General features: G+C 39.8%; 1 protein-coding gene across 2 annotated transcripts in view; it reads left to right on the top strand.

The window, feature by feature from the left end:
* Positions 1-27,392, top strand: part of STK39 (serine/threonine kinase 39) — a 218,150-nt gene that overhangs the window by 168,334 nt on the left and 22,424 nt on the right. For both annotated transcript variants that reach the window (XM_038751810.1, XM_038751809.1), the window contains 2 exons: positions 6,373-6,425; positions 9,873-9,941. In XM_038751810.1, coding sequence (XP_038607738.1) covers positions 6,373-6,425; positions 9,873-9,941 — 122 coding nt within the window. The remainder of the gene's footprint in view (positions 1-6,372; positions 6,426-9,872; positions 9,942-27,392) is intronic.

Genomic DNA, 27,392 nt, shown 5'->3' with positions numbered 1-27,392 from the left:
CTGACACTGGTTATCACCCTCTTCATTTGCAAGCCATTTCCTTTCCCACTTCCTGGTCTTGCCCATGTAGATATCTGCATTCCAACTGCCCTCCAATTCCTTTCATTCTGCACTTGAAGCCCAACCAGCCCTTTGGGCGAACTTCTCCCTAAATCACATCTAACACTCATGAGACCAGCAGCCTAGGAAACTGCTTTTCCAATTGCCCCTCTCTCTCTTCCCAACGCCTTTCTAAACCTTTCCAAATAGGGGAGGAGGTGGCTCATATTAACTCCTGAACAGTCGGTTGTATTTATTGAGCGCTCACTTATGCAGAGCACTGAAGTAAGTGCTTGGAAGAGTACAGTATATCAATAAGCAGATGCATTCACTGCCCACAGCAAGCTTGCAGGCAATTGGGTTTTTCAGATTCTTACTCTGGCGTTTAAACAAATTAACTTCTACTACAAGTTTGGGGAGTTTTTATTGTGCCTTTTTTACCAATGAACTTGAAACTTTCTCAGATCTATTTTTGCATGGTATTTGTTAAGTGCTTACTATGTGCCAAGCATTATTCCAAGTGCTGGGATAGATACAAGGTAATCAGGTTGGACATTGTCCATGTCCCACAAGGGGCTTGCAGTCTTAATCCCCATTTTACAGATGAGGTACCTGAAGCACAGAGAAGTTAAGTGATTTGCCCAAGGTCACATAGCTGACAAGTGTCAGAGCTGGTATTAGAACCCAAGCCTATGCTCTAACCATTAGGCCATGCTTCTTCTTCCCTGTTTTTTCATTGTTTATGTCCAACACACATGCGAGGAAGAGGAAGAACAGGTATCATTGCCCCCATTGTCCAGCTGAAGAAACTGAGGCACAAAGAGACCAGGTTATTTGCCCAAGATCAAATAGCAAGATGGTAGAGTCGTATTTGTAGCATCAACCTCTCTCGATTCCCAGTCTGTGGCTTCTTTCCTTCTGCTCTGCTGCCTCCCTTAGAAAATCTGTTATAGATGGAGTTTTCTGAACTTTATTTCGATGATCAAATAGCCTGTTTGATTGTATTTTCTATATTTTAAGGTTGGCCATGTTGAAAGGCTTCCAGTGCACATTATTATTACTAATGTATTAGAAAGCATAATTATGAATGCCAACCAGCATGCTTAATAATATACAAAACATAGAATTAGTCATGATCCCTGCCCAGTGGATATATAATCAGATTGTGGCCTTTTCCTTGGACATTGTTGTTTGCTGTCCTATATTTCCATTTCAAAAGTCGTTGATTTTATAGGAGAAATCTGTCAGTTCTGTTTCTGTTCGTGTTCTGCCTTTTATTAATCTGTTTTCTTTTCCCTTCCGTTCGCACGGGGTAATATTACTGAGTCATGGCTGAGGGTGCCTAGCTGTAGTGTTTAGTTTCTTCTCAGCAGGACTTCATGCCTGGATACCCAGAAATATGAGTCTGCGTACAGTTTCCTTGCTGAGGAGAATAATGGACCGCAGAAAGACATTCTATTTCTATTAGTTTCCCAAGTAGATTGAGCCAGTCACTGGAAAAAAAGGAAGTGCTGCAGCAATTAAGTTTATTTCTGAACATAGCTGCCTTGCCTTTACCTCAAATGATGTGGACTTTGAAATCTTAAAGGACCTTTGCGTATGCGTGGAGGAAATGAACCAAAACTAAGGTAGCAAATGGGCATGTTGAAGAGTAAAGGCTCATTCATTAATAGTTTGTGTTGTCTGAGTGCCAAAGTGGTGAAAGCCTGGGTATCCAACATTGCATCGAGGCAGAGGTTTCCGAGTCTTCTGAATATTGAAAAAATGCTATTTGGACTTGTTGGTCAATCAGTCAACTCAATGGCGAGAGACCCCCCCCCCCCCCCCCAACACACATAAGAATTCCATTGTGTGGCTATATTTAAATAATTCCATTAAAGTTTTCAGCTGTCATTCTGAGGAGGGAGAGCTATCTTTTCTTGTCCATTCCAGCAGTGACTGAAGATGAAAAATCAGGATAGCCAGCCTGGTTTCATCAGTATTGACTATGCAAAAGAAAGTGAAGATTTGCTGCTCATTTTTTTTTGTAGGTGAAATCTACTTCAATTTTTTTAGTTATTGCCACTACCATGGATATGCACTTCTGTAGAGTGTAATGAGATAATGTCTCTCTGCTTCTCTTTCTCTTCCTTGATTGCTTGCCCCCTTAATGACTACTATGCAGTAGTGAACATAGGGACAATATAGTTGGATAAGTTAAGGTGTGTTGAGAGGCACAAATAGCATGCACATCATCAAATATTTGACACAAAATGCTTTTTGAGTGATTAACTACACACTTGATGAAGAACCTCTTTGATTGGCCAGTTGATTTTGCAGACACATGTGCCCCTCAGGTATGTAGTTACTGATCAGAGCATGTATTTTGTGGACTTATTTAATGTGAAACAAGGTCAGTTTAATATAGAGTTTGAAAATTTAAATAGCCCTAGGAAAGAATTTTCATTTAGGTCCCTTGGGCAGTGGCAACTCTTGTAGATTATAGTTATATGGTACATTAATGGCACCTATAGTAGTCTACAAAATGTAAAAGAAAATACTGAAGAAGCATGTGCCCTTCCTCATCTCTATCTCTTAGAATAAAATCATGTCGAGAGTCAAGTGTGTGGAAATATCTGCCCTTTTCCTAGCCTTTAAGCTCCTCGTTGGCAGGGAGAGTGCTGTCAGCTCTGTTGTACTCTCCCAAGCACAAGTGTTCTGCATAGTAAGTGCTCAATAAATATGATGATTGGTTGATCTTTAGACGAGTTCGGAACTCCCCTCAATGTTCAGACACATTGCTGGTCCTCTCCACTGGACCCAGTTGGTGAAGTGGGGAGGTTGCCTTCATGTCTCTCCAGCTGAGAATAAAATCACTGCTTTCCTTGCCCTGCTTTTAGGGTCAGGCTCCCAGCCTTGCTCCACTTGTGTCTCCAACAAGACCTGGAAGTTCTAAGCAGGGATCAAAATCTCTAAAGTGTTTCCGAGTTAAGTGGATTAGATCCCATACTGGCTAGCGTTTCCAAAACTGCGTCTTGCTCTTGATGCTGGACACATGTGCTTTGGCCCTGTATCTCTTGCATGGCAGGTAGAAAGTTGGGTATTAGGTGTAATAGGGAGAAAACACAAATGCATATGATGCCTGAAGAAATGGAATACTAGATCCATGCATTGTGCAAATGGTTTGTATTCAAATTATTGCATCCTACTGTTTCTGGGTCCTGGCCAAGTTACTTCCGCACCCCTTGCCAGAAGCCTATGCTTGTTTTACGTGACTGCACCTGTAATTGTTGAGTTTGAGCATTAGCTTAGGGTAGCAATAAGGCTCATGTGGGCATTCGTCCTTGGACCTGTGTAAGAGACACAGAGAATGGTATGCTCATAATAAGAATTGTTATTTTTGTTAAGTGATTGCTATGTACCAAGCACTAGGGAAGATACAAGATAATCAGGCTGGACAGAGTCCCTGTTCCACACGGGAGTTATGTAAGAAGGAAGGAAAACAGGTATTGAGTCCTTATTTTACAGGTGAGGGAACTGAAGGCACAGAGAAGTTATGACTTCCATCAGTGGTATTTATTGAGCACTTACAGTGTTCAGAATACTATACTAAGCACTCAGGAAGGTAAAATACAATAGAGTTGCTATAGAAGATCCCTGATCTCAAGGAGATTACAAACTAGTGGGGGAGACAGACATTAAAATAAATTATAGATGGATATATAAGTGCTGTGGGGCTGGGTAGGGGGTGAATATCATAGTGCCATGGGAAACAGACCCAAGTGCATAGGCATTACAGAGGGAGAGCTTTGTCAGGGAAAGTCTCTTGGAGATGTTATTTTAGTAAGACTTTGAAGATGGGGAGAGAGGTGGTCTGTGGGATATGAAGAGGGAGGGAATTCTAAGCCAAAGAAATGATGTCAGTAGGGGATTGGCAGTGAGAAAGAAAGAGTGAGGTACAGTGAGAAGGTTGGTGTTGGAGGAGTGAGGGATATGGGATGGATTGTTGAAAACATAAGCAGATTTTCAATGATAGAAGATCCTATGTCTGAACCCTGTAAATTTACTTTTCATTGAGCCATTGACTTGCAGTTCTTGTATGCATGTTGCAGAGTTGTCTAAATAGATGTAGAAAGGTTGGAAGCCAATTATTTTAGAACATCTACACCTCCAAATTTGAGTTTTTTAACTTTTAATCATTTACTTAATTTTTGGCCTTGAATCCTACATATCTTCCCTTCGGTTTCATAGAAATCAAGACTACCCTGTGCCATATCAATTAAAGCAAATGTACTTTCAATTAAAGGTGTTAAGTAGGAGACAGAAGAGATTAATTCTTTGTAAAAGAATGACCTTCAGTAGTTATATCCAATTAGGCGTTTCTTCAACTATATTTCATCTTGATGGGACAAGGCTATGGCTCACAATCAATCATAGTGATCTTTTCAAAAGGGGAGAATATTTTAAGTTGAGATTCATAAAAGAACGATGAGGCAACCTGGTTAGCTCAAAGCCAAGCTAATGTACGTGGCAAAGTGTAGGTGTAGCGTTGACTGTATTGTATCTGTTATGTACAAGTGAAACCACTATATGTAGCCTAAAAGTAAGAACTTCATTTGAAGAAACATATGCATTATTCTAATACCTAGCTGCATGATTCTCTTTGGATATAATGAGGTCTTTATCTTTTTAGTTTCACCATGTCATATCATGTAATCGTTAGTATTAAGTACTGTATGTGCATGATTTTGGGCTAGTTTCTGTACTTAAGCCAAAAAACACAGAGCCTCCTCTTAAATCTAATAATACTACAGAGCATGCGCAGGAAAGGGAAAGATGGCCATACAATATCTTTATAATTAGTTTTTGAAGTTTTAAAATAAATTCTATTTTCTCTTACTAAATATACTTCGAGCATTTTTGTCACCTAGTGATACTCTTCTAATGATTCTTTTTTTCTCTCAATGGATTGTTTTGGTGGTTACAATTTACTACATAACAAGTATAACTGAATGTCAGGATTTTCAAGACATAAGTACAGTACTTAATGACTTAGTCATCGTAATGTAGAGCAACATAAACTTCCAGGAAATTACTGTTCTTTCGTGCTCATGGGAACAAGGAAAAGAAGTCTTCTTGTAGCAATGGGTATTTTCAGCGGCATGTTACAGGACATGAAATACGTGTAAGAAACAGATCCCTCTAAGTAATTATTCCTCAGAGATTCCTCTCTTCAGATTTCTCTCAGAGACATGATCAGTGTGGTTAGGGTTAGTTTACCTTTTTCCCCCCTCTCTTGTGGGGAGTGGTAATAATAATAATAATGATGGTATTTGTTAAGCGCTTACTATGTGCTGTTCTAAGCGCTGGGTCCTTTGACCCCACTTTCCCTCATGAAAGGGGACATTTGAAAGGAGTGGGCATTTGAGAGATCTGGCTGCAGGGTTGGCTGGCTTTAAGTGGAGTAGCCTGAGTTTAACTCCTGTGCTTCTCTCATATGAAGGAAAATTTTCAGTGCAGCTTGAAATTGGGTGGGTCAGCTGTAGACAAGCCCTGCTGGCTTCGTGTAGATAAACAAGCAGGAGGAAGGGGAGATCACCTGGGATAAACAGAATTGATTTGTTTGGGGGAAACTCTCCCCTAGAAAGCCCAGCCTTGCTGTAAAAGGAGCAAGTGCAAGAATGGCTGGAGTAAGCAAGTCTTTGTACATTTGGTGGGCCAGTAGTCATATCACATTTTATATGCTTTAGCGATATGTCGGCCACTTATCTTTATGGATTGTGGAATTCCTGTGAATTCCCTTCTTCGTGCCCGTGTCCCTGAAGCGTAATTTAACCTTTGGATCTGAACTAAAACTAGATTATCACCTGCATCTCTCACTCCCTTCCCAGCATTATTATTTTATTTTGTTCAACATAGTGACATTTAGCGCTCAAGAAAATGATGAAAATCATAAAGGAAATTGATTATGCCTGTAAAGTTGGTAAATATGGGAAAATTGTCTTTTTAATAGATTTGAAAATATGTTAGTACCTAGAATAGCTCTTTTATTAAGATTTTCAAATGTCACAACAGATTTGATGATTCTGATGTTGTGCTAGTTTTAAAAATTAATATATAGAGTTTTCCCTAATAAATATAGTGAGAAGTTCAGCAAGATAAGTACCATTAAATTCCCCATGTCTTTTCTTTTATTTATGTCTGGTTTTTATTCCAATTCGGGGAATACTGTAACATAAAACTCTAAAATACTGTTTACATTATTAACAACAATTCGTGTAAAAATTTGAATACATTTAGTTTAATCAGCTGAGCTTCATTGGATTTTAATGTGCTGTGTGGAATTTGTTTCAGGAACTCCAGAAAGGAACTTAATGACATACGATTTGAGTTTACTCCAGGAAGAGGTAAGTTTTAATTGAAAGCATTCATTTATTGCCCCAAAGGGCATTTCAGAAATTGATTAATGTTTGTGGTTAATAAATTTCAATTCCAAAGTGCTTTCTCCCCAAGATTTTATATCACTGTAGTGAGTGAAAGCCAAGATATTATGGACTGCATCAATTTGAATAGCAAAATATCTTACTGGTACATGCATTTGTGTGCCTTCATTCAGTGGGATTTATTCAACGCTTACTGTGTGCAGAGCAATGTACTAAGTGCTTATGTCAGTCATGAAAATAAATACTAGCCCAGTGCTCCTGGGCTTCACCCCTCCCACCCCAATCCCTCCAAATAAAAATAAAAACCCCCAAACCACGTCATCCTTATGAGAATCAGAAAAAAGGCCCAAGAAAGTTAAATAGTCTGTGTCCTCACTATCCATTCCATTTTTGCTTGATTTTCTTGGGCAGTTGTGTGAACTCTGAGTAAACCTACAGCAGGCAGTGGCTTGTAAGCTCCTAAAAATAAAGAATCCATAAAAATTATATATTGACTGAAAAATGTTACCATCTCAGAAGTGTCCAAGCAGTTTCAGTTTAAGCTTTCAACAAAACTCTAGCTATATGTTATTAGAACATGAAGCATGTCACGAACCAGGATTTTGAAACTGCCAATGTTGGAAATTGGAAGTAGTCAGGCAGTGGTGCCAGACAGTATCAATTTTGTCATTCAAGTCAAAGTAAGAACAGTGGCTGAGAGTGCTGACAGGACCCATTGTATATCCTGAAAATGGCAGCAGGTGAAGAAAAATGGCAGCAGGTGAAGATTGATTGAGGTATAGGTTTCATGTCTTTTTAACCAAAGAATCCAAAGTATTAAAATGAAAAATTCATCAAATGTCCATTTTCATTGGAAACTGATTAATCAATTTTAAAGCAATTTATTTGGGCACTGAAGACATTGGATGTCATCATTGTGTCACAAAGACTCATTGTTATTTGATGAGCAAACAGCATCCGAGGAGCTATTCTGACTTACGTAGGCAGGCATCCCTGGATGGTCTCATTCCTTTTTGTTATGACCAATATTAATCCAAAATGAAATGCTTCTTCATACAACTTACATTACACATCGGGTATTTGTTACCACAAGAAACTTTACAGGCTGAAAATGTGAATAGGTTTCAGAGGTTTGGATAAATTCATTGAAGAGAGTTTCATAATGAATTACTTTAAGGTAAGATGTTGAGGAGAATACTGTCATCTGTTTCATCTAAGTATTCTGTTAATACTGTCAGACACAGAATATTAGGCTGATCTGACCCAATAAAAATTAAGAAGTGGCATTTCTTAAAATTACCATTATGTCATAGCCCACAGATTCCTCGTGTTAATGCCCACAGCACGTATCTAATTAGCTCAGATATTCCTATGAAGAACTGAATCTCGTGCCCTTTCTTTTGAAGTTTCATTGAGATTTTTGTTGACATGACATGACTGCTGTATGGAATTGATGCTGTCAATGCTTGTCTATTCCCAGCTTCTGAACCCCTAACAGGCTGGAGTCATTATTTTTTAGTTGTTATTTTGGAATGCTGGTGGCCTTAGCTCTTGGTAGAAAAGGATTTTATCTTAGCTCTCTATTTTGTTGTGGGGCTGTCCTATATCAACTATCTTGTATGCCTGGAAGCTCTTCATTGTGTTGGGATCTTAGTGTACATTTTGTGATTGGGTGGGAGATCCATGGGTTTCCTAAGTGAGTAGTAGTGGTCTGATAGGATAAATTAAGATTGTTTAATTTCTGTATAGGTGGCAGATCTTTCTTTTTCACTCACCTAGTACATCCCTATTTAGCATGAGAGAGGACTACCCAAGAGCAAAGAGCTGGGTCCCTAATAGTTGAAAGTAAGGAAGAAGAATAAATACTTGGCTTGATTTTTCTTCCTCTAGTCCCTCATCCTTCTGCCCTTTCTGCCTTCCTTTCTCTCCTGGTCCTTTGCCCTTCCTGTTCATCTTTCCCTCCCTCCACCAGCATGGAAGGATGTCCAAATGTCAAATTGTGTTCTCTGTAAGCCTTTATTATGTGCCAAGCACTGTATTAAGCACAGGAGTGGATGCGATGTAAGCAGATCGGACACTGCCCCTGTTCCGTATAGGAACAGTCTGAGGGGAGGGGAAAAGAAGACATTTAATCCCCATTTTACATATGAAGGAAAATGAGGTACAGAAAGTTATATAACTTGCCCAGGAAATTGGTGGAGCTGGGAGTTGAAGGCCCGTGCTCTTTCCAGTAGGCCATGCTGCTTCTCTTTAAAGAGAGAGAAGGCAAAAAAGCCAGGGTTGTATTGCGAAAGACTTTGTGCCAGTGCTGTGGCTGTTTCCTGAATCCTACCACCTAGGAAAGAAGTCTGCTTGGGGAATTTTAGAAGTTGGCTGCTTGGAGCCAGCGCAGTCCAAGTGGAGCAGTTGAGCCACCCAGTAACAGTGCCTCCTGTGGAGCTGCTCAGTGGGAACGTTAAACTCCCTTTCCTTCTCCTCTCGCTAAGTGACCTCTTCAAGGCATCCAGAATCCCTGCTGAAGATGAGAACAGTGGGTTTTAAGAGTGTAGGGAACTTGTCTCCCCACCCTCTTGTCAAGAGGGTGCCCACCTTTAGACCCCTTGAGGTCAAATGACAATCATTTTCAGTGGCCAACTCTTTTTTTTTTTTTCTGGAAAGCCTAGACTAATTTTGCTAAATGGAGGGCACCTCCTCATTGTTATAATGTGGATTTTTAGCCTTTCAATCAGGTTCACCCACTTTTTCTCTGCCCCGCACAGTTAATTCCATCATTAGAAGGAGGTTGCTAACAGCTGATCCATATCAGTGATGGTTTGCTGTGTTGTTTCGATGGTACCCTGTAAAGGACTAAATCTATTGCTATCAAATGCTCATTGTCAAAATAAATGCATTTTAATAGGGCAAAGCATAACAGCGTATTTTTTCCAGACAACTACAAGCTTTGCATGAACTTGTGCCAAATCTGAGTTGCATCAGATGCTACCAATTCAACCTTTGTCATAAATCCCGATTCACTATCTGCTGATGATAGAAACGGATTGAGTGATGAGCTGTATTAACCTTGGCGAGAAAGAGAAACTATGCCATTGGGTGTGATTGTGAGATAACTAAGGCGAAGTGCATTTAGGAAACAAGTGGGACATTGGCCAAAGGAAAAAAATGGATCACTTCACCAGGAATGAAATAATAATTTCATGTGGTGCCTGCTGCACTGATGCTAGGATGCTAATTGCCTCAGTGTAATATATGATGTTACTTTGGAATTTTCTCCTACAGTAGCTTGGAAGCCTAGTTGAATTTAAAGCACACTTTTGGGGCATATTGTAACTGAAAATATTTTTTAAAAATTGCTGTGGATTATTGATTTTTATTTTATGGCCACTAATACCTATTCATTTCACATTTCGACAGACACGGCAGATGGCGTTTCTCAGGAGCTGTTCTCAGCAGGCCTGGTTGATGGTCACGATGTAGTTATAGGTAAATCACGCTTTAGTTTATGGCACGTATTTTGTCGATTGATATTGTCAGCAGAGAGGGGCTTAAAAAATACTTCCATGAAGAAACTGTCTGCCACATTGCCTCCTCCAGCAGCTTTTTATCCTATGTCTAATTTGGACCTCATCTATGAAATGTGTTTCTTTTTCTTTTATGTACGAGAGGTCTGAACTTGAAAGGGATTAGTTGAAAGGTTGTTGGAGCCGATAATAGATTAACACTGTTGATTTCAAACCCCCTAGGATTTTCTAGTTTTAAAATAATAGAACAGAATTCTCTACCTCTTGCTCCTTGGCCCTCTTTCTCTGAGCCTGAGAGATTTCTCCAGAGATGAGTTCTGGCAAGACTACTTTGTAGACCACAGATTATTTGGTGCCCAACTGGCCCATCCCCTTCTGCCCGGTGTGGAATTGGAATTCTTCCTTGTGATCCATGATCTGATCTTCAGAAGGACAAAAGTAAGGAATTTTTCGTCTTTGACTCTCTACTCAGCTTCAGGGTTCTTTCACTGGTGTGGCCAGATCATTTAGAAAAGTTAAAACTCCTCGTTTTTGTACAAGTAGAAAGTCAGTACTGGGGATCACATCTGGATAGATACTAGCACTTGAAATAGTGAGCCGTGTTCCCGAAATCTAAATTTGCTTCCGGGAAGTGAGTTTTGACACTTTAGGAGGAGCCTTAATGCTTTCAGATCACTAGGGGGATGATGGCTGTATCCTATCAGTGAAATAACAACATGCACATATGTTTTGTGCAACAAAACGCTTAAAGACCCTCAGAGGTCTGAAGGAATTAATGCTCTCCCTAAAGTGAATTTATTGGCAGGAAGCAATCTGAGGGCCTGAGAGAATTGCTCTCAGTAATAGGAACTCTGATTTTATAAGTCTGATCGTTTATCTTTGGAGAGTTGCCTTATCAGGTAAGAATGTAGAAGTGAATTAGTCTCTTGCCTGGAGTTGATGCTAGCAGTCCTAGGAGACATCTCATCTTTTGTTTTGGACTTGCTTTGGGACCCCATTACTTGGGTTCACTTCTCTGTATGTCAGTTGTCCAACTATGAACTAGAAAATATTTCTGAAAACACTTTCAAAAGGGAGATGAAAGCATTATGTAATTTCAGTCTACTAAAGATTTTTAAAAAAGCATAATTAGAACCTTTCCCTAGCTCCTATGTCATATCTTTCTTCTTTTTGTAAAACTTCTTTTTGTTTCTGACCATTGTAATATTCTTTCATGCTTGCTAAATTTTGGAGTAATCAAATCAGGGCTATGAATCTCAGATTTTCCTCCATTATGATATCAGGTCTTTTATTCTCACGTGAATTCAGAACATTTTTAGATGGTGGTATCGTTTAAATGCCAACAGCGACAAACATCAGCCTCTCCGAAATCCATGTTTTCAGTTCACAGAGAATATTTCTTGGGATGACTCGTTCGTCTACCCAGCAGTCAAATGTTTGCAAAGACAAAAAGGCACTGGAATTAGATATTTTCAAATGCAGATTATATTGAAAGGTCTCACAACATTTGCCTGAGAGACTGACGTTTATGAGTTTTGGGAGTAAGAGGTCATATTAACTTATGTCAGCCTCCTAGATTCACCAGATTTAAGCTCACATATGCAAGTGTAGTGCAAGTATGTGCATGTCATAGTGTGGGTTGGATATGAATGTGCAAAAAAGGAAAAGGCACAAGTTGTGTCCTCATTAGCATGAGAATTATAGATGTGCCGGAACTCCCACCCCCCCACCATACGCTTTCTTGTAATTAAAAAAAATCAAGTTCAAAGAGGTTTTAAAAAAATAGCATGGAGAATTTTCTATTCCATAAGAATATATATCAAAATGAAAGTGTATTGCACCATGAAAAATTCTGGAAAGGACAAGAGTTTATGATTTGGAAAGTTGAAGTTTATGCCTTTAATGGAAGCAGCAGCAAATGTAGGTTACAGGAAGACTTCAACCCCATGATGCAGGACATTCTGTCTCTTGTTCACAGACCTACATAAAACTGAATTTACCTTGAAGAAGGACTGATAGGGCTGTGGACTAATTACTTTCTACAGAAGTGTCGGAATTAAATGTGGTGCATTTAGACTCAAACAATAAACTGACTGTCAAAGTGTTTAAGTGCAGCAACTCCTTCTGGAAGAAGCAAGAAACTTTTTTTTATACTTTTAGTACTTTGGAAATGATAAGGTTGGCGAGCCCGTAGAGTGGATATTGGGTAGAGAAACTGAATTTAACTTCAGACAGTGGAAAACTAGGAAGATGGTGCAGAATGTGTAACTATGCTTATTGTGCTGCATCTCTCTTGACTAGCAAACAGAATACAAGCTCTAAATTCATTCTCTGTGTGTCCCAGAAAGGGAGGACTGTAACAGGAAGATTAGTTTGCTTAACCTTGCTTCAGTGGAGGAACTGGTTCCTTTCCTTTCCCTTCTAGATTGAAAGCAGCTGATAAATGGAATTCCTCTTTTCAGCTGAAGCAGGCAAAATCCAGTTGGCATACAATGTGAGTGTAAACAAAACTACTGAGTTCTGTGAAAACTGGTGAAATGTGATAGCCTAGTGCTCCAGAGGATGTGAAAGCCAGAGCACCTGTGGTGCCTATCAAAGGGATGTTTCCTTGACCTCTTCAGCCAGTTCAGGTTCAGTAAGAAGTATATGACCTTCATCAGCAAGGGCAGGTAGAGAGAACAGAGGACTCTGTAATTGGTGCTAGGATTGGATGGAGCCCATGGTCAGCAGGCTCTTCAATCAATCAATCAATCAATGGTATTTATTGGCCACTTTCTATCTGCAGTGCTCAGTGCTTGGGAGAGTACAATACAGAATAGCATCCATTAACCATCCCAGTGTTTGACCTCCTCTGTGGCCTGGCTTTGATTCAGCTTGCACTTCATACCTTTTAGAAAGAAGAAGTTTTCAATTGAATAACAATGTGGAGAAGATGATTGTTGTAGAACAGCAAATGTTGGAAGGGCATTCATGCAATTATTAGCCAAAGAGGTAAATGCACTTGGTTCTGAAGGTTGTGTCTTGCCAAATCTTGTGTCAAGGAAAACTTACATTGAGGTACTTGTCTGTTCTGTGGACACTATCAGTCTCTTCCAATAATAAAGCTCAGTGAACCCAAACAGACTACTGTTTGCTAAGTCACTAGAGACCTTCTAACCAAAGCATGTAGTGAAAACAAGCTTAGTGGAAGAATTGGGGTGTGCATTATTGAACCATCTTCAAGTATTAATTAACAAGCATCTATTTGCATGGTTGTCCTGGGCATTTTGTGGAATTACAAAATGAATAAATAGTCTTGGCCCTTGAGAAAATTACAATCTAATAGGGAGGGATATAGGTAAGGATGTACAGAACACAGGTGTGCTCTGTTATAGATTAAAAAGTGTAACTTTCAGGGGCACAAACCTAACCGTACAAATTGGAGAAAACAGATTGAGATAGCATAAAAGATAGAATAGTTGGAATAGGGGGTGTTGCCAGGACTAGGGGAGGTTATTCTGGTAAGGCATCCTGCAGGTAACGGGCTAAGTTTAACAAGCGAGGTTGAGGGAGAAAGAAGAAAAAAGAGATCCAGCTGGTGGGGATTTGGCTGGTCAATGATCCAAGAGTGAAGGGGTATGTCTAGGGGTTGGTCACTAATTTTCTTTTGCCAAGGTGAAAAGAATTGAGTCGGAGATGGAGAAATGTGTCGCTGGAGAAGGCAGAGATTAGAATTGAGGGAGAGATTAGAAGCTCATAGGGAAGAGATTTGAGCTGGCCAGAACTGAATAATGAATGTTGGTCCTGCTTTATAGTGCTAGCTGTGAGGCTAGCAAATAAACTTGATAATAATCAAGAAGTCTTGGACGAAGACTGTGACAGGAAAATATAGAGAAGATCCATTTTTTATTAAATTAACTGAAGTGGACTGGTCAGAGCAGTAGGAAGAGAACTGTCATAAAACCTAAGATGAAAGATGTAAAAAAAAAAAAAAAAAAAGCAGGAGTGGCCATCAGATAAGGTATCTTGGAGGTGCTCTGCTTTGGGGAGAGCAATATGAGTACACTAATTGTAATGGGGTCAGTGAAGGGCAAAGGAGAAAGGAAATGGAGACAAGTGGGTGTAGGCCACAACTTTGGGCACCTAAAAATAACAGGAAGTAGGAAGGTAGGAGTGGAAGCTGCAGGGGAGGTGGAGTAAAGAGAAGAATTTTTACTGAAGGGGGGAGACTTGAGTGGGTTTGGAAGTAGGGGGAGAAGCATTCAGGAAAATGAATAAGACAAATGAGATATAAAGTACAAGTGGAGGGATTGGCCCTCTGGAACAGAAGGGGCACCTTCTGGTAACTGGAAGGAGGTAAGGGTGGAAGAAGGGAGAGGAGAGCAGTCACATCCAATTAGGAGTTCTTTAAGGGAGTGCTATCTGATGTTCTCAAGCTTATTGTTTGTGCCACATTTACTCACCTAATTGCCCCAATTTTTTTGCATAGTTTTACAGTCCCCAAACAGGAGTGAGGGCTATTTAGCGTATCATATGATAATTAAATCTAGCAATATAGAAAGCAGGAAATAAAAGAGGAGGACAAAAAAAAAAAAAGGAAGAAGGAAGAGAAAAGTAAGAGGAGACTATATCTTTTGTTTCTAATGAAATCTCCAAATGCTGCATTCAGGGAATTTCGGTAACCTCCTCCTCCCCTCTCTGGGATTTCATAAATGTGTCTCTTTCTCCATATCTCTCATATTTGTTAAGTGCTTCCTGTGTGCCAAGCACTGTACTAAACACTGGGGTAAATTCAAGCCAATTAGATTGGACATAGTCCATGTCCCAGATGGGGCTCATAGTCTTAATCCCCATTTTACCCCATTATTTATTTTACTTGTACATATCTATTCTATTTATTTTATTTTGTTATTATGTTTGGTTTTGTTCTCTGTCTCCCCCTTTTAGACTGTGAGCCCACTGCTGGGTAGGGACTGTCTCTATATGTTGCCAATTTGTACTTCCCAAGCACTTAGTACAGTGCTCTGCACATAGAAAGCGCTCAATAAATACAATTGATGATGATGATGATGATTTTACAGATGAGGTAACTGAGGTCCAGAGAAGTTAATTGACTTGCCCAAGTCACACAGCAGGTAAGCTTCAGTGAAGAAACTCCCTCTCCCACATGAGGGAAATTCTGACACTTTTTCTACCTACCCCATTGCATGCTGCTAATGAATGCTTAGGAAGACAATCTTTCCTTTTGTCCTCAAAATGCTGGAAAGCAGGGAAATTATGTTGTAGAGGCAATTTTGCAAGTAAATGTGGTACAGTACCAGGTTGTTAGTAGTGAGGGAGGTAGAGGAGAAGGAACTGTATGCCTTAGGAGGGAATTGGTAGCTTGAAACAGGTTGGGTGAGCTGTAGACAAAGGAATTGTTGGTGAGGGAGTACCGTCATTATCTTGCCATGGTTGGCACAGAGCTGTAGGATGGTGATGAAAATCTATGATAGGTTGATATAGTTTGGTACTTAGATTTCCTCCTAAGCACTTGACTGTATGAGCTCAGGAACGGAGGGAGCAGATGGCCAGAGTAATCCAGGCCAGTGAGCTGGCAGAATCTGTGCAGCTGAGGGAGAAGACTGCAGGGGAGGCCACTACGGAGTTTAGAGTGACAGCTTCAGAGAAAGACAGGCAGAGAACTTACCACTTTGGAGAGGTAATTCCCCCCCAAAGGTATTTATTCTCAGTCCTTTAGAGAAGATCCAGTGCAAGTGTCCTCCTCTGTGGATTCGCACTGATCCAGGTCTAACATATTTTTTCATGGTTCAGTCTCTGTCACATGAAAGAATTAAGGAAGATTCTTCCCACAGCACAAGTCTGTTATGACTGTAACACTGTTCACTTGATGGCACAAGTTGATTTGCTGTGGGAAGGGTCAGCTGTGCAAAAACGTTATCAGTTAGTGCAGCCCTTCACCAGTTTCTGTTTTGGGTTGCGTCTGTTGATTTGTGGGACTTGGCCTTCCCTGAGGTCCTTTTGAATCCCATTGGTTTACTGTTTACAAGCACACAGCTTCCCTGGAGCACAAGCATCTCCAAGCATGCTGCCCCCTGTTTCAGCTTCAGTTCCCACTGAAGAAAGTGGGCCAGCAGACTAGCTAATGCCTCCTGGATCCCAAACTTTCTTGTTTCTCACGGTGTCACATAAAGCCCCTCCGCCCTTTTAGACTGTGAGCCCACTGTTGGGTAGGGACTGTCTCTATAAGTTGCCAATTTGTACTTCCCAAGCGCTTAGTACAGTGCTCTGCACACAGTAAGCGCTCAATAAATATGATTGATGATGAGTGAGAAGGTCTTTCCTCTGTAGTGCCTGCTGTCTGGAACAGCCTTCCTGGGATATTAAAATTCAAAGTGGCCATCTTCATCTGAGTGTGGATCTCATCAGCCTTGCTCCATTGCTGTTCTGATCTGCTCGATTTCTCCCTTTCTAGATGTTTTTCCAGCTGACTTAACTCTTTAGAGCCTTTTTTAGGGATGGCGGAAGAAGGGGAATTATTCTGTAGATTTTTAAAAAAATTCTTGTTAGGATAAGTTATGCCCCATTGAGTAGCCACAGTTGTTATTAAACTGGTATTGTCATTTGGGGACTTGCAGCTCCTCCAACAGGTATTTAGACTTTATATTTTTATTTAAAGCCAAAGTGCTTTAGTCACCAGGGTATGCTAAGGACAGAGCTTCTCATTCGTGAGCATATGGTTGACTGTGTGAGGCACTTTTGCGCACCAAAGCGATACTCTGTGATGAAGTCTGTGGTGAGTGATCTGGAATTTATTGAGCAGCAGAGCTGTTCTACAATGAAAGTCTTCGGGAACATCCATTGACAGTGAAGTGTCCTCTAGGTGCCTCTTATATTCAATTCAGTGACTAATCCTGGGATGTTTACTGGTGATGAGATTTAAGGAAGAGAAGTTCCTGTCATCTGAACTGCCCTACATAATGAAATCTTACTGTCTTCTGAATGTTGCCATAGGTAATAAAAATAATGCAAAAAGAAGTGCTACAGTCTGTACCCGAAGTCATAGTGGTGTCAGGCTGCAGACTAGAGTTTGTGTTGATTTGGACAAGAAACAGCCAATTTAGTGCTTAGAAGCTTGTGTATTCTGAGTTAGCCCCTCGGGTTATGCTTGGGACCACGGAAGGCTTTGGGAAACCTTACTACCTGACTTCGGTTGGCATGTATAAGTCTGTCCTGACTTTTGGGCTCATGAGTAAATGAACAAACGTTCTACAATTCCAGCCCTACATTTTTTTCTCCAACTACAAGTTATATAAGTAGCAGAAGCATCCCTGTGTTATTTGTATTTGCCAACAAGCCACACTGGGGCGGTTTTGTAGTTGAGTGCTGCAAGATGGGACTGGCTGATCGCAGCTAAACACTTGGGTGCCAGTTTTTGGCTGACACTGCACCCTCCACTTGGTAATATACTTGGTTGGAAAATGGAGCATTTTCTTCAGGTCATGGTCCTGAGGAGGCTTGGACATTTTTTTGTTGTTGTTGTTGGTTGCTTTTTGTTTTTTTGTGGTATTTGTTAAGGGCTTACTATTAGTCAGTGGTACAGAGCACTGTACTCAGTGTTGGGAAGGTACAATACAACAGAATTAGCTGACACTTTCCCTGTCCATAATGAGCTTACAGTCTAGAGACGAGCTCACTGTACCAGGCACTGTACTAAGTGCTGAGGTAGGTACAGAACAATCAGGTTGGACACAGTCTATGTCCCACAGGGGCTCCCAGTCTTAATCCCCATTTTAAAGGTAAGGTAACTGAGACACAGAGAAGTTGTGACTTGACTGGCAAAACTACACTTTTGACCAGGAGACTGAAGTGAACTAAATTTAGCATTACTGATACACCGTGGCACCATTAAGTCAGTTTGAGCTGTGTAGAATACATTTAGTGACAGTCATGTAAAGAGTTTCCTTCTCTATTCCTTTCTTTTAATTCTGAGTGCAAAAGGAGAATATTTATCTCCGTGTGTTTTTATCTTTCAGTCCAAATGCCATTGTTAAACTGTGATTCTTAATACTTTGCATCGGCAATGCAAACTAAAGATGGTGGATGGTTCCCTGCAGCATAGAGAGTATTATTGAACTGATCCAGTGTGATATGATTCTGTTTTGGAATGAAAACAAAACCATTTAGGAAATCATATAAACTCTGGGGACTATTGATTATTGCATAAAATGCCAGAGGATTTATTTGTATTTAATGTTCACATTAGATTAGGTAAGAAGGAAAATATTTCCACAGTAATGAATAATGATATCCATGGCATAATAATAACCTGAGATTTAACTCCTTTTTGGCATGCCTATCCCCTTTAAAATTAAAAAAGGGGACCAGTAAAATTTTACTGTAGCTCCTTGCTTTGATTTTCAAAGGGATTAAATTGTCAAGGGGGACTTTTTCTTTATTTAAAACCGTAATGAATTATTGTACTAAATTAGAGAAATAGAAAAGTAAAATCAACAATTTAAAGCTAGTGAATGAAAAAAGAGACTATAAGGTTAAATATGGCATAGGTTATTCCATATGATATATACTCAACTATATTAAAATCCAAGGGATTTCTCTCCTTCTGATCTGAGTTAGATGAGTGAGGGCTCACAGAACCCATTTTCTAAGAGCAATTTTGCCTAACATCAGCTCAAAGGCTTGCACTTCTAATGTTATTAAAAAGTTTTAGACCCATTTTATTCCGGAACATAGATTAACTAAAGTTGCCTACACTCTTTTCCTGTTACGTGGTACCTCTTAGAGTATGACAAGTCAGCAGAGGGATTTAAGAGAGGCAGCATATCATATTGGGAAAATGTGAAGACTATAAGAGGGAAATTTTCATGAAAGCCCAGTAGTAGTGGTGGGTATGGGCCACTACTTTGGAACCCATATCACATGTGGGGCTAACTGCAGTGTATTTCTTGCGCCCACACAGTGCAAAAAGCTCATCTCCTTGGACCTTTCCAGAGCTTTTATTGTGCTATGGGTAGTATGGAAGGAGTGGAGCCCATCCACAAACTACCTAGATGGCAACATCCATGGCCGCAGTGTCAGAAACCACAGAACCTAAAGGAATTTCAGGAGTCCGGCGATGCCCTAGCAAATGTGACTTCTGAAAGAGCTCAATTTTTTTTTTCAATTCTTAATCTCTTTGGCTGCTGTCATATCCAAAGCCGTACCACACTCCTGATGTTTGCTGAACAAACCTTGTGCCTATCTGCCTTCTGGATTGCCCCATACTGGGCCTATAGCTTTATTTATCCTAGGGTAAAACAGGAAACTGGTTATTCTCAGGGTCGGTTGGGCGGATTGATTAAATGGTGTTTATGAAGTGCTTCTGCCTAGCCTGCATGTGGGAGGCCCTGGGCAAATATAAGGATTTTTACACCATCATCCTCTGTTGAGCGAAAGTCATTGCCATAACAGTCTGTGGATTAATTCTGTGACATTTGTAATTTTCCTGACAAGCTTTCAGTTTTTGAACTGCATGATTATGAATCAGGGCAGCAGTGAAACCACAGACCCAGCTTTTCCAATTAACTTTGTCACTTAGGAATTCTGGTTCAGTTGAACTCCACTGTTTCTTCAAAAGCAGGGCCTGATTTTTAACCGAAACCCGGGTTTGAAGCTGTAACTCACTAAAAGATACTAATTGGGATTAAGGGTTAACCTTGATGATCTTCTCCTAAGTGATTGTCGGCATCAAAATAATCCATCTGTGGCATTTTCAGTGATTTCAACTTTCCAGCCTTATGTGAAAGATCCAGGGGTGCATTGTGACAAGGCGCCTGGTGATTTCACTTCAGCACAAAATGAAGCATGGTGGAAAGAAAAATATCTTCTCTTTCCTTAAAGTAGTCAACTTCACCAGGGAACTAAGTCTTTCCAGGGGATTAAATCTTTGACGTTGGTAAGAGTGTCATGATGGCATCTTCCTTTCTATTTTGTTTCTCCCAATTTCAAAAACGTTTAGGTTTTCCCAAGTCTGCACCTTCCCCAATTCTTCCTGGCAAACCAACTTCTGATACTGTTCCTATTAATAAAGCAAATGCAAACATCTGCCCCTAGATACATCACTTGGAATTCTCCCCAGAAAACATAAACTCTTCGTATTATCTAACCAAATGGCAGGAGAAAAATAAAGCCAACCAACCTTCTTCGGATGCATTTGGGTGCTCATTAGACCCTTTTCTGGATTTCCTTTGGCTATACCTTGTGACATGTACCCACTTATTCACCTAGTTCTTGGGTATTGTGAGGGTAGCAGTTGTACAAACACACATTAAGTAGTACTAAATTTGTAGTACTTAAAACTCCCCTGAAAAGCTCACTCCTGAGTCATGCTATAGTCAAACAGCATGGGTTGTTGAATGAATGTGCCCTGGTTCTACAACAGCACTTCAGCCAAAATACAGGGAATGTGAACTTAAGGAAGAACCTCGTAAATATGAATGAATGATTGATTGATTTTATATTAGTTTGAATTATCAAACTAAACTTGAGTGAGTCTTCTTTAGACAGGGACAGCTAGTTATGAGAAGTCATTGCCCCCAATCATTAAATTTAAAGTTCTTTGAACTTGATATTAAATATCCTTGCAAATTAACCCCCACATGAACTACAATTTTGGTGAAATAGAGAGGCCTTAGCTGATTGCTTTCTCTTTGAGGAAGAAGTTAGTGCTTAATTTCTCATTTGTTCTGTCCAGGATACAGAACTTGGATTCAAATGCAGTTTCTTTCATGAATCTTTCATGTCCTTCTGGAGTCAGTGACTGAGGACCTGGATAGAATCTGCAATTAGTAGATTTGCGGAATAATCTTAGGACCCAAAAGCATGCTTTTGTCACTCCAAGGCCTAGTTTTACACTGTCCTGCCCAGTGTTGCAAAGAAATGGTAGCTGTTTTTTAGGCTGGAAGACCTGATGTTGTGAGTTCGTTTATTTTACGGTAAAATTCTTCTCTACTTACTGCCTGAAGGAGCCCAATCAGCCATCAGAAGTTGAACCTGGGAGTGAAGACACCTGATTTGGAACATCTTTTTGGTCCCTTTCCCAGTAGGGCTAATTTATAACGCATCTGTCCCAGGTAGGGCTCACATTCCTAATCTCAATCTCCATTTTACAGATGAGGTAACTGAAGCACAGAGAAGTTAAGTGACTTGCCCAATGTCACACAAGTGGTGGAGCCAGAATTAAGACCCAGGTCCTTCTGTCTCCCAGGCCTGTGTTCTATCCAGTAGACCACCCTGCTTCTTGTGCTCTCAGCCATAGTGTGTTTTTGGTTTGTGGTTCTTTGGTTTATGAGGAGTTTCATTCACTTACTTGATAGGCACTCTCTTTCTACCAGCGCTTGAGTGAATTGTTTTGGAATTTGATTGATTAATTTTGTTCCCTGGGAAGTAGTAAATATTGGAAACTCATTTTTTTTTTAATCATTATGTTTACCACATGGACACACTTGGACTCTAAACCTTCTGCTTCAGGGGATTGAAATTGGGGCCTCTCATTCCTTCTTAACCCCAAACTAAGACCAACAATCCTTGGATGATCCAAGGAAATTGTGGAATTAAAAATCCCAGCCAGGACCCAGTTGGGAGACATGTGAAAGGTCATTACTGCATCAGATTCTCAGACAGGAAAATGATCAAAGTCAGAATTTAATTAGTACCACAAATTGGAAAGGGTAACAGCAGAAAATACCATGTTAAGGCTTTCAAGGTAATATTTTAGCTATAAGATTCAAATATGACAGGACCAAACTCAGTGATCCCTATAACAACAGATATTCTGAACATGTGGCTGCCTAAGCCTTTGGGGAATTTACTGAAAAGAGTGTTTAGTCTAAAATAACCCCCCACATTCTTAACCTCATATATGGCTTAAGAAGAGAGAATTACCTTATTACATGGAATCTCCTCTGAGTGGATCTAAAGGGAACAGTCAGGCCCAGCATGCTGTAGTTCTCCTTTAGGAGAACTTGTCCCTGCACCTTGCTGGCTGGGGCTTTCCTACTATGGGTAGGTGAGCCAGACTCCTCCTGGAGTGTCCCAGTAGCTTCTGGGAAGAGTAGGCAAGACTAACCCTATTGCCTAATGGTGTTTGTAGCCTGTGCTTTTCCTATAATCTTCATGCCGTCCTGCACTGGCTGTGGCCTTGCTTAAAAATTCTATATAGTCATGGTACACTCTGTGGAGAATCAGTTCCATTGGTGTGTTTTTCAACTACTAGTTTCAAGGTTCAGTGGATATCCCTCATCGAGGTGTTGGATTTGTTGAGCAATTCTGCAGTTGTTTTTCACAAACACTTCATGATTTTGCAGACTTGAGTGACTTCCCCCTTCTGCCTTTGTCTTTCCAACTGAACAGCTGAAATCATTCCAGATCGGTTTTGTATAGGCTTTACTCCACTTCTGGTCATTTTGCCTGATCTTCTTGGTGCTTCTCCACATGTAGTCTCTCCTCCTTTAGCTATGGCAACCAGAGTTACACACAGATTACAGAGTATTTACTAAATGCCCCATTGGCCTTTTTGTCTATTTTCACACTTATGGGAATGGTCATAACTGGTAGCCTCAAAGCCTATCAGGTACGGTGGAAATTTGGATTGTTTTTTCCTTGAATTTGTTTACATTGAAGTTCATCCTTCGATTTTTGCTCATTCAGATGGTTTTCTGGCTTCTTCCCACAGTTGACCCCCATTGACATTGTCTCTCATCAGGCATAAAAGTTAAATATCATACTGCAAGATCAAGAGATTTCCCTGAGTCACCTTCTTCCAGATCAGAGCTAGCCTTAGTAGTGACCTCTGGGGTCCTCACTATTTACATTTTTCCATCCCCCAAAGCTACTGTTCATCCATATCTTTACTTTCCCTTGTTTCAGCCAGTTTTCTTTCAGTGACACGAAATTCCGTCCACTCTTCCATATTTTTAAAGCCTCTGTTTTAGAACTTTGCTAGAGGACTGTAGAAAAAGAAACATGTTTCCCTATCACAAGTCTCCAGCAGAACAGTGAGACTAGAATTTTTCTTACAGAAATCACGTTATCTTTCTCCCACGGAGCTGTATAATTTCCAGCTTTTTTTCAGTAAATCATTAAGGACCACAAACAAATTATTTTTCCTTTAACTGTATCTCTTTCCATTTAAAGCCCCATTGTGCAATTCAGGCTAACTGTTGTCCCTTTAGTGCAGGCATATAATTCCCATTAGCTCTGATGTGAGTTAAACACATAAAAGGACAGGGAAATAGTCCTTGAGGGTTTAGGATTTAACTAAATTTAAATATTTCAACACATTCAAATCTCATTTGAGTTCCAGTACATTGAAAGGTAACCCATAAGGATTTAATGCTCAAGGAAGAGCACGAACTTCAAACATATCTTTAGGTAAGAGTCTGCATCCCTTTATGCTGAGAAAATCCAAATTCCTAATTTTCCTTGATCTTTACAATCTCAAATTTAATCTCAGGCAAGTTTCTTACTCTTAACTGATGAAATGGGGTTCATATAATAACCAAATGTGTATATTACTAATGTGAGAGGAAAATTCATGCTGTTTTTTCTATTTCGTACAAATTGTGGTATAATTATCAGAGAATATCTGTATACGTAGCAGAACTGTTACCAGTATGATGACAGTGATAATGGTGATGGTGCCTCCCATTGAGAAAAATAGGCAAATGTCGATCCTGAGGCTTCAGGAGTAAGAACCAGCCAAATAAATTAACTCTAGTAGTATTTGCCACCTGCCTGATAGCCATATTTCTTCTCATGTACAGAAAACTTTGATCTTCTTATGGGCAGGGAATGTGTTTACCAACTCTATCACATTGTACTTTGCCAAGTGCTTAGTACACTTCTCTGCACTCAGTAAATGACCAATAAATGCTATTAATTGATTAATAAGGCAGTGAGTGCCTAGGAAGGTGGACTACAGCATATTAAGCAGTACAGGGCCATTTACAGCTGAAGCGGCCCCAGCATAATGTTGATGTTGTGCTATAATTCAATTCCGTAACTCAGGAGGCAGTAGCCTTGGTAGTCCCTGTGGTCTTTTCTGCATTCATTAGCTGGCTAACCAATGTAATAATCAAAGTATAAAATAACCACATTTATCAATTAAAAATAAAACCCTGCAATGCACTGTGTAGTAATTACAGTTGAAAACATTCTGTTTTCACAGAATGAAGTATAGTCAAAATTAAACAAAGCATGCAGTTCCTTAGTGGTTAGCCAAACACCCTTAAGTAAGATGCTGTTTCAGAAAAGTATTTCCATATATTTAATGATACTAGAGGGTCCTTGGGCTATTTGTGATCCAACAAAGATCTCCATTAGTGCTCCCAGTCTCATCCTGACTCTTCTCCTGGCTCTCTGTGTTTCCCCCGACTCAGTGATACTGCTTTAGCAGATGGGAGTCTTGAGAAAATTAAAATGGTTGGGCAAGAATGAAAACGAAGAACTAGCTGCATCAGTAGTAGTAATAATATTTTATTTATCTTCACTTGCCTGGGAATCAATGCTATAGTCAGTGGAGGAATATGCAAATTATATATCAAGTTTGCAAATAGTGGTGTCTATCCTGTTTAAATTCCTCTCATCAAGGAGTTCTCTGATGTACTTTTACATTTAAGGCCATATCCAAAAGTTACACAGAATAATTCATGAAATAAAATTCAGTTGACCGTAGAGAAATGAAGACTGAATTGATCCCTTCAGTTTTTGTGCCACTGCTTTCAGGTTTAATTATGGCATTCCAGAACAATTTATCAACTAACAATTTAGCCAGTCCCGTTTGACATTTATATAATCCTGCAGATTTTTGAAATGTTTTAAATAGTGCCATTTAATATCCCTGCCTTTATAGATTGGTATACATTTAGAAAAGATTACTTTTAAAAAATTACACCCCCAAATCCACCATGGAAGCTTCCTTGCTTCCAGAAGGACATACTAAATAACGTAAATGTAATCAACATTCTTTACTACTCAGCAGTGTGAATTGTTATCCTGAATCATATGACCAGAACTATGGATCACAGACATTGTAAGGGATAATGGTTTAAAGGTTTTAGAAATGAAGGTTTGTTTCTTAATAGGTCTGAGGAAACCTCTCTGGTTTCTTTGTACCTGACAAAAGACTTCTTAGCTACTGCATTACAGAAATAGGTTGAAAACTGAAAAGCAATTTGTGTGACTTATTTATATCTTAGACCCTCGGATGCACTCCCTCCCATCTCCCAGTGGCTAATATGTCAAAGAAAGAGTGTATCTCCAAACTAACTTGACAGTAAAGGTGGTCAGTTCGGAAGTAGATTGTAATACAGTGGAGAGTCTTTCAAAGGAATGGTCTCATAGATCAGGTCTGAAGAGTTGGCTCAGCTGGCTGATCATCTTCACAGTTGTGCCAAGGCTAACTAGAAGGTCTGAGGATTGGAGATTGAAAACATCTGGGGAAAAAGATCAGATGATTGAGACTGCTCCATCTCCTTATTAAAGCTGGGAGCTGACTCCTTCTTCCCAGAAAATCTATGTAGATGAAAATAGACCCGAAACAGATTGCTGGATCTGGCACAACAACACTGTACGCTTTTTGTCATATTGCTGAATTCCCTTTTTCTAGACTCTTACTTCTGGGCAAGCCATTCCTCAGTCCATCTGCCTTGTCTTCTGTTTTCTATGGAGGTGATTCACATCCTCTCAGAAAATGTATTTCACCATCTCTGGATTTTTTATGGAATTTTTTAAAGAGCTTACTATGTGCCAGGCATGCTATTAAGTGCTGGAGTAGATGCAAGGTAATCAGGTTCATTCATTCAGTCGTATTGGAAACAGTCCATGTCCCACAGTCTTAACCCCCATTTTACAGATTAGATAACTGAGGCACAGGGAAGTTAAGTGACTTCCCCAAGGTCACACAGCAGATACGTGGCAGAGATGGGATTAGAACCCAAGTTCTTTGACTCCAAGGCCAGTGCTCTTTCCACGAGGCCTCACTTGCTTCTCATTTAGGTTGCTTCAAAAGTGGTGCTTGAAGAGCCACAGTATAATAAGAGGTCTCAGATTTATTATAAAGTAGTGCCCTTATCATGGGGTATTTTTTTTAGGGATGTTAAATTGGAGAAGCCTAAACTGGCCTTTGTTGAACTAGTACCTTGCTTTGTTTCATAATACTTGAAACCAAAAAGGGGAAAAAAAGCATTCTGTGCTGCTTTCTTTGAATTGGCCAACTGCTATATTTACTTTTTAGACAGATCCTCTTTTTCTGGAAGTGGTTCACATTCTGTTTCCATTGCTAGCTGTGTATTCTGGTCCATTTTCTCAACTTCATTTAGTATTCAGAATTTCAGCTTTGAATACTAGTTTGTGTTTCTCCTCAAATTCAGGCCTTGACTTCTATTTATGTTAACAAGTGATCCAAAACTGTGGAAAACTGATTTTTAAAAATTGCTTTAGCCCAGATTCTTTTCCCTGAATCTTAATTTAACAAATTGAACCTCTTGGGGAAATGCCTCTGGGCTTCTCCATTGAGGAATATTGGCTGTAGCACACACCTCCCTCATCTTTGGTTCACAATCAATCAATCAATCAATCAATCAATCGTATTTAGCACTTACTGTGTGCAGAGCACTGTACTAAGCACTTGGGAAGTACAAGTTAGCAACATATAGAGACAGTCCCTACCCAACAGTGGGCTCACAGTCTAGAAGGGGGAGACAGAGAACAAAACCAAACATATTAACGAAATAAAATGTTCACAGTGAGAGCCTGTGAAATTTACTCCCTATTTCATCACTGTTTCTGAGTTGTTACCTGCTTCTCCCTACCACTGTCCCAATGTCTTACCTAAATCTCTGTGTCTTTTCCCAACTATTTAGGCAAAAAGACCTTTAGAATGATTGCCTGGGCCAAGCTTCCAAGGTTATGTACTAATTAACAGTAGATTTATTTTTCTAACAGTTGAGAGGGGATCCATTCACTCATTTTCTCCAAAAACATCAGTGATCCTATTATTCTTTTAAAGATGAACTTTACCTCATGTGTTTAGGATCTAAATGACTTGAGCAAAACTCAATGAAAATCAGGCTGTGAGTATGCAGTGTACTCTGCTTCCATTGCATTATGCTTGGCTTTGAAGTGAATTTGTGTTTCCAGAGGAACTCCGTGTCTTTGTGTATTTACTGTTAGATCCTTGAATTCTCCTAACCTAGCTACAAAGAGAGCATAAGGATGGAATGATATGTTTTGGGAAGGGCATCTTTCATTATGGGATAGTTTTTATATGAATAACATTTTGGGTAAATTTGCATTATAATTTTACAAACTAATTGTGACCCTTTTTATTATATTGACCCAATGAACTGTGACATTCAGTTTATAAGATTAGAGA

This window comes from Tachyglossus aculeatus, chromosome 9, assembly GCF_015852505.1.
Source record: "Tachyglossus aculeatus isolate mTacAcu1 chromosome 9, mTacAcu1.pri, whole genome shotgun sequence".
In the NCBI taxonomy this organism is placed as follows: Eukaryota; Metazoa; Chordata; class Mammalia; order Monotremata; family Tachyglossidae; genus Tachyglossus; species Tachyglossus aculeatus.
This window is presented reverse-complemented; position numbering and strand designations above follow the sequence as displayed.